Raw genomic sequence first — 7,960 nt, 5'->3', positions numbered from 1 at the left:
GGGGGCTGGGCCGGCCCCGCCGATCCCGACCTAGCGAGCAGGACAGCAGGACCGCCCAGGCTGCCGAGGGGTCGGGGGCTGGAAGGGCAGAGCCGCAAGATGGCCGGTAAGACCAAGGCCAGCGAGGCCCTGAGGGTGGTGGCCCGGTGCCGCCCCCTCAGCAGGAAGGAGGAGGCTGCCGGTCACGAGCAGATCCTGACCATGGACGTGAAACTGGGCCAGGTGACCCTGCGGAACCCCCGCGCTGCCCCCGGGGAGCTGCCCAAGACCTTCACCTTTGACGCCGTGTACGATGCCAGCTCCAAGCAGGCAGACCTGTACGATGAAACCGTGAGGCCCCTGATAGACTCCGTGCTTCAGGGCTTCAACGGCACGGTGTTTGCCTACGGCCAGACGGGCACTGGGAAGACCTACACCATGCAGGGGACCTGGGTGGAGCCCGAGCTGCGCGGGGTCATCCCCAACGCCTTTGAGCACATCTTCACCCACATCTCGCGCTCCCAGAACCAGCAGTACCTGGTCCGGGCCTCCTACTTGGAAATCTACCAGGAGGAGATCCGAGACCTGCTCTCCAAGGAGCCGGGCAAGAGGCTGGAGCTCAAGGAGAACCCCGAGACGGGCGTCTACATCAAGGACCTCTCCTCCTTCGTCACCAAGAATGTCAAGGAGATCGAGCACGTGATGAACCTGGGGAACCAGGCCCGGGCGGTCGGCAGCACCCACATGAACGAGGTCAGCTCCCGCTCCCACGCCATCTTCGTCATCACCGTGGAGTGCAGCGAGCGAGGCTCTGATGGCCAGGACCACATCCGGGTGGGCAAGCTCAACCTGGTGGACCTGGCTGGCAGCGAGAGACAGAACAAGGTGGGCCCCAACACGGCTGGGGGGACAGCCACACCGTCCACGGGTGGCGGCGGCGGCGGCGGCGGCGGAGGCGGCGGTGGCGGCAGTGGCGGTAGTGGCGAGAGGCCTAAGGAAGCCTCCAAAATCAACCTCTCGCTGTCCGCCCTGGGCAACGTGATCGCCGCTCTGGCAGGCAGCAGGAGCACCCACATCCCCTACCGGGACTCCAAGCTGACGCGGCTGCTCCAGGACTCTCTAGGGGGGAATGCCAAGACCATCATGGTGGCCACACTGGGGCCGGCCTCTCACAGCTACGATGAGAGTCTCTCCACCCTGCGCTTCGCCAACCGAGCCAAGAACATCAAGAACAAGCCCCGGGTGAACGAGGACCCCAAGGACACGCTGCTGCGGGAATTCCAAGAGGAGATCGCCCGCCTGAAGGCCCAGCTGGAGAAGAGGGGGATGCTGGGGAAGCGGCCCCGGAGGAAGAGCAGCCGCAGGAAGAAGGCCGTGTCAGCCCCCGCGGGGTACCCCGAGGGGCCGGTGATCGAGGCCTGGGTGGCTGAAGAGGAGGATGACAACAACAACCGCCGCCCGCCCCAGCCCATCCTGGAGTCAGCCTTGGAGAAGAGCATGGAGAATTACCTGCAGGAGCAGAAGGAGCGGCTGGAGGAGGAGAAGGCGGCCATCCAGGATGACCGCAGCCTGGTGAGCGAGGAGAAACAGAAGCTTCTGGAGGAGAAGGAGAAAATGCTAGAGGATCTGAGGCGGGAGCAACAGGCCACAGAGCTGCTCGCGGCCAAGTACAAGGTAAGGCCCAGAGCAGCTGGGGCCCTCGAGGGGCCCCACAGGGATCCGGGCGGCAGGCTCTTCTTTGTGAGTCTGTGGCCTGGCCTGGAGTGATGGGGTTCCTCCTCAGCCCAGCACACTGGCCACGCACACACACGAAGCGAAGCGGGCAGGCAGGTGGTCTCTCAAGCCGGTGAGCTTGGGGTGGTCTGTCCCGCTGCTGTCGGCCCCTGCTGGTGGCCCCAGGATCAGTCCGGTCTGTGGGAGGGCCAGGCAGGACCTGAGCCTCTCGTGAGTGTGGGTTCTCACTCCTGCACAGTCTTCTCCCCCGAGACTTCCTCTTTCTGCGCCGTCTTCAAACCTCACATCATCTCTAAAGAATAGCATTTGGATAGCACGTCGGTCACACAGTGTCCCCACGTACATGATCTAATTTGGCCCTTCCAGTAGCCATTCAGGATAGCGGTTCCTAAATCCTCATTTCACAGGTGAGGGGCTAAGCCTCAGAGGAGTGACATGACCGGGGTTTCATCCTACAGAGTGGCAGAGCTGAGCTGGAACCCACGAACCTTGTGCTCTTTCAGTACTTAGGTGGCAAGGTGGGGCCGTGAATGGCTTCTGCTTCCTGTGAAGACGGTCCCTTGGGCGTGTGCAGTGCAGAGCCCATTGCTTGCTATCGTTAGGAAGGAAATTCAGGGGTCACTCAGGAGGTTGGAGGAGGCACCAGGCTCCATACCAGAAACCTAGAATCTGGCCTAGCTAGGCTGCAGCTCATGAGTGACCTCGTATGAATTGCTTCCCCTTTCCTCAGGCCACAGTTTGCCTTTTTGTAAAATAGAGAGTTGGCCTGGGTGATCTCTGAGGCTCCACCCATCTGGCAATCCCAAGACCTGTGTTAATCCGAGAAGGAGACCAACTGGTCCCCACGCCCAGGTCTCCTCACAGTAGCATCCAATTCCCTATGACCCTGGGAGACGTCAGGACCTCACCATCTTTGCTAAGCTGCTCTCTTCCCCCGTGGGACCCTCCAGACCCTAAATGGGGCCAAACTACAGAGGCCCCTGCCTGGCCAGTCACAGACCTATTAAATTTCAGTACTGCAGATGCCACACTTAGTGTTCCAGGCACTTCCAAGTCCCTGGAGCCTTCAGCACTAAGGGTTGAAGGAAGGACACGGGAAACCATGAACTTGCTGGGAGGAGCAAAACCCTGCCATTTCTGATTCCTTCTCATAAGTGTGGGCTGGGAGGCCCGGCCTACAGCCACTGGAAGAGTGGCGAATGAGCTGTATGCCATTGTCTGTTTTGGGAATGTGCTGCTGCACCAGGGCTCTGGCCTCACATATATAACATTTAATTTGCTTCTGTGAGCCCAGGAAGGCAGGTGCCGAGCTGCTTCCTCAAGGCAGGGATCAGAGACCTGGCACCATTAGGACCATCCTGGGAGAAGCAGGATGTTGGAGGCAGGGCAATTAGACTCAGCCCTCCATAGGAGGAAGGGAATTCAGGCAGTTTGATGTTTTCAACGGGGACATTTTTTTTTTTTTTTTGAGTCAAGGTCTCACTCTGTTGCCCATGCTGGAGTGCAGTGGCATGAGCACAGCTCACCACAGCCTTGAACTCCTGGGCTCAGGCAGTCCTTCCACCTCAGCCTCCCAAGTAGCTAGAACTGCAGGTGTGTGCCACCACACCTGGCTAATTTTTATTTTTTGTAGAGACAAGGTCTTGCTATATTGCCAGACTGGTCTTGAACCCCTAGGCTCAAGCAATCCTCCTGCCTCCGCCCCCCCAAAGTGCGGGGATTAATAGGCATGAGCCACCATGCCTGGCCTCAACTAGGAAATCTTTTTGTGTGTGTGTGTGTTGGAGTCTCACTCTGTTGCCCAGGCTGGAGTGCAATGGCACGCTCACGGCCACCACAGCCTCGACCTGCTGGGCTCAGGTGATCCTTCCGACTCAGCCTTCCAAGTAGCCAGAACTACAGGCACGGCTAATTTTTTGATTTATTGTAGAGATTAGGTCTCGCCAAGTTGCCTGTGGACTCAGGCAGTTCTCTCACCTTGGCCTCCCAAAGTGCTGGAATTTTAGGCGTGAGCCACCGTGCCCAGGCTTTATTTTTTTTTAGATGAGGTCTTCCTCTATCACCCAGGCAGGTGTCATGGCTCACCGCAGCCTCGACCTCCTGGGTGATCCTTCCACCTCAGCCTCCGAAGTAGCTAGGACTACAGGCATGTGCCTCCATACCTATAAATTTTTTTTTTTTTTTTTTTTTTGTGAGTTGGAGTCTCACTCTGTCGCCCAGACTGGAGTGCAGTGCCTGCTCCCGGCCACCGCAACCTCGACCTGCTGGGCTCTGGTGATCCTTCCGCCTCAGCCTTCCAAGTAGCCGGAATTACAGGCATGTGCTACCACACCTGGCTGATTTTTTGATTTATTGTAGAGATGAGGTCTTGCTGCCCAGGCGGGTCTCGAACCTGGGGGCTCAGGCAATCCACTCACCTCAGCCTCCCAAAGGCGTGAGATTACAGGCTGAGCCACCGAGCCCGGCTAAATTTTTTAATTTTTTGTAAAGATGAGATCTCACTATGTTTCCTAGGATGATCTTCAATTCCTGGGCTCAAGCAATCCTCCTCAGCCTCTCAAAGAGCTAGAATTACAGGCATGAGCCACTGTGACCAGCCTCAACTAGGAAATCTTAACTGATCGATCTAACATTGATTTCACTACCAAGACCCACTTCCCTGTTAATGCTGGGAGGATATAAAGGCTAAGAAGGTAGGAGAGAACAAAAGCATACTTCAGCTGCCTAAGGAAATGGGTAGAAAGGATAGAGTGGAGCTGATTGGCTCCCCTCAGTAAGATTCTTTGGCCCTTAAGGCCCTGTGAGGCACAGATAATAGTGACTATCAACAGATCAGGGCAACCAACACTAGAATCCTGGCACCAGAACTGTAACCCATGAAACACCACAGTCTTGTAGCTGGCAGGGACCTTGGAAAACTGAGGCCTGGACTTGTCCAGGGCCATGCAGGTGAATTGAGGAGAGACCGGATGCTATACCCAGCTCAGCATCTCTCCATTGGGTCAGAGTCCTGATGCTACCTGTGCTACTTGATAACTGGAGTAATTTGTTTTTATATAACACTTAATTTCACTTAGTCCTCCTAACAGCACCAAGAGATGGATATTATTATTTCCATTTGACAGGAAAACCAGGGCTGGAGAGATGGAGTGACTGTCTTATCAACTGGTGACCGTGACCTTGGCTGATAAACAGCCAAGTCAGGACTGGAACCCAGGTCTGATTTCCCTAGACCTGTGCTCTTTCCGGTCATCACAGATTCCTCCATGTTTGCTCACTGTGTGACTCAGGGCCAAGGCCTTTGCCTCTCTAGGCCTTGGGTTTCTCTAAGAAAGAGAAGCCTGACATGGCTCCCCAGGGAGTGGGTGAAATGGTTATTATGTGCCAGGCTTTCAGATATAAGCAGAGGGGGAGGGGTGCGGGAAATTCCAGAAGGGGAATGATTCCACATCCTGTGACTTCTCATCACACTCAGCAGAGGACAGTCAGCAGCCAGCAAGCCCAGAATGGAGTCTAAACAGAGGACTGAAACTCCCCATAACCCCAAGGCGCCACCTGGTTCAGTGCGGGATGTTTCTAGGATGGCAGAAACAATTGCAGGGCTCTTGAGGGATCCCTAGGGTAAAGAGGGGGAGTGTTAGAGATAACAACCCCGGTCCTGCCTGTTTCCCAGGGTTGTGCTGAAGATTAAATGAGATCATTAGCATGAAGGCATTTGAAATTAGTTGAAAGCAGCAAATAAATGGAGAGCATTAGCAGCCACCGGGTGGCTTCCGGCCACCTCACTGGGGTCCAGTGGTCTCCAGGACTGACGTCTTTGTTGTTAGCTTAATTTCTTCCTTACCCGCCATCCCAGCTATCTTGCCACCACCCTGCAGCTAACCTGGAGCAGGGCCAGGCAGGAAAGCTCTAGGAGGTCTCAGAAGACCTCGGGCGCATCCCAGAAATTAGCTGAGCCTTTGCTGCCTCCCGCAGCTCACTCCTGAGCGATGGCATCCACTCTGCTTCACGCCCCCCCACCCCCTCTCCCGTCTTCCAGTCCACACCCCCCTCTTGGGGCAGCTGAGCGGTAGTTGCCTCGACCCAGTGCCCTCATTCACTGCTTCTGACTCATCCTTGAGTCTGTCTCGCCAGCTCTCCCTGCCTGCCACCTCTGAGACTCCCTGTTCTCTTTGTTCTCCCCTCACTGTGCACAAACACCATGCCCGTCTCCTTGAGATCTCTTTTCGTCTCTCCTTTCATATTTGCCGTGGGCCTCGGGGGATGTCAGGGTGTGCGAGCTGGTGAGGATTTGTGATGACGATCCGTGCCCTGTTTCTGGTTCATCATTAGCCATCCACATTTAGGTAGTGTCTAGCGGAGGGAGGGTGTGTGCAGAGGACTTGATGGCATTCTGGGCCTATAAGGCAGAGGAATAGGTACCATCATAGACCCACAATGCGCAGGGAAGACTCCGGGGTTTATGGACAGTGCACGTACTGCAATGATGACTGTGGATGCGCTTAGATTGGTTGGGGAAAGGCCCACTGCGCCCAAATATAATCACACCAGGAAATAATTTAAATAACTGCTCTAATTTTGAAATTAATTTTTTGGAGGGGTTAGACTAGATGACTCCTAAAACTTTGATGATAGCTATTTAGAGAAAGAGGAGAGCGTTATGTGAGGCAAAGCCTGCAGGTGACACAAAATACAAGCTTGCATTGAAGAGGTAGAAACACCAGCATTGGGCCGAGTGGAGTGGCTCAGGCTTATAATCCCAGCACTTTGGGAGGCCGAGGCAGAAGGATCCCTTGAACCCTGGAGTTCGAGACCAGCCTGGGCATCATAACAAGACCTTGCCTCTGCAAAAAAAAAAAGTTATAAATTAGCCAGGTAGTCCTAGCTACGTAGGAGACTGAGATGAGGGGTAGTAAGCTATGATCATGCCACTTTACTCTAGCCTGAGTGACAGAGCAAGACTCCATCTCTAAAAAGAGAAGAGAAACAACAGAGCAGCCACGGTGGCTCAAGCCTGTAATTCCAGCACTTTGGAAGGCCAAGGTGAGAGGACTGCTTGAGCTCAGAGGTTCAAGACCAGCCTGGGCAACTTGGTAAGACCTCGTCTCTTCAATAAATCAAAAAATTAGCCGGGCATGGTAGCACACACCTGTAGTTCCGGCTACTTGGAAGGCTGAGGCGGTAGGATCACCTGACCCCAGCAGGTCGAGGCTGTGGTGGCTGTGAGTATGCCACTGTACTCCATCCTGGGTGACAGAGTGAGACTCCAACTCAAAAAAAGAAACAACGGCATAGAATAGGATCCCCATTAGGGAGATCTGGAGGGGGAAGAGATGGGAGTCTTGCCAAGAGCCCACTCTCTCTGTAGTGAGTGTAGAAAAGAGACCTTGCAGAAGCAGCCCAAAAGCTGGAGAGATGAGATCACCCAGGGCAGCCAAAACCGTCCCCTTTGTTGGTCCTTCTCTCTCCCACCTCTCAGCATGGGGATTAACTGTAAATGCAAGAGAGGGAGTTTTAAGCCTGAGAAACAACAGTAATAGCAATAATAATGACATTTAGTGAACACTTGCTTAGTGCCAAGCACTATTCTATATACAGATTATCTAATTTAATCCACACAAGCACCCTCCAAGAAATCATTCTCATTTTATCTTATTTTATTTTTGGAGTCAGAGTCTAACTCTTGCTCAGGCTAGAAGGCAGTGGTACAATCATAGCTCACCCGCAGCCTTGACCTCTTGGACACAGGCGATTCTTCTGCCTCAGCCTCCCAAGTGATTGGGACTACAGGAGCAAGCCACCATGCCCAGCTAATTTTTTGGTTTTTTGTAGAGATGAGGTTTTGCTATGTTGCCTGTTCTAGTCTTGAACTCCTGAGCTCAATCAGTCCTCCCTACTGGCCCCTCAAGGTGTTGGGATTATAGGCGTGAGCCACCATGCCTGCCTTGTTCTCATTTTATAGATGAGAAAACTGAAGTCCCTTGAGATAAAGTAATTCACCCAAGGCCACATAGTTTGTATGTAGTAGAACTTTTTTTTGAGGTGGAGTCTCACTCTGTCGCCCAGGCTAGAGTGCAGTGGCACGCTCATGGCCACCACAGCCTTGACCTGCTGGGCTCAGGTGATCCTTCCACTTCAGCCTTCCAAGTAGCTGGATCTACAGGCTTATGCCACCATGCCCGGCTGATTTTTTGATTTATTGTAGAGAAGAGGTCTCACCAAGTTGCCTGGGCTGGTCTCGAACCCT

At 54.1% G+C, this 7,960-nt stretch overlaps 1 protein-coding gene across 1 annotated transcript; it reads left to right on the top strand.

The window, feature by feature from the left end:
- Positions 1–6: 6 nt before the first annotated feature.
- Positions 7–1,746, top strand: LOC103271883 (kinesin-like protein KIF3C). The gene has a single exon (XM_008069379.1). The coding sequence runs from the start codon at positions 100–102 to the stop codon at positions 1,744–1,746; it is 1,647 nt and encodes a 548-aa protein (XP_008067570.1). The 5' UTR covers positions 7–99.
- The last annotated feature ends 6,214 nt before the right edge of the window (positions 1,747–7,960 follow it).

Source organism: Carlito syrichta, unplaced genomic scaffold (genome assembly GCF_000164805.1).
Source record: "Carlito syrichta isolate Samal-C Ts95f unplaced genomic scaffold, Tarsius_syrichta-2.0.1 Scaffold311972, whole genome shotgun sequence".
NCBI classification, from domain to species: Eukaryota; Metazoa; Chordata; class Mammalia; order Primates; family Tarsiidae; genus Carlito; species Carlito syrichta.
This window is presented reverse-complemented; position numbering and strand designations above follow the sequence as displayed.

What these genes read in the sequence shown, in the direction of transcription:
- LOC103271883 (XM_008069379.1), top strand. Translation starts at nt 100, where the DNA reads ATGGCCGGTAAGACCAAGGCCAGCGAGGCCCTGAGGGTGGTGGCCCGG.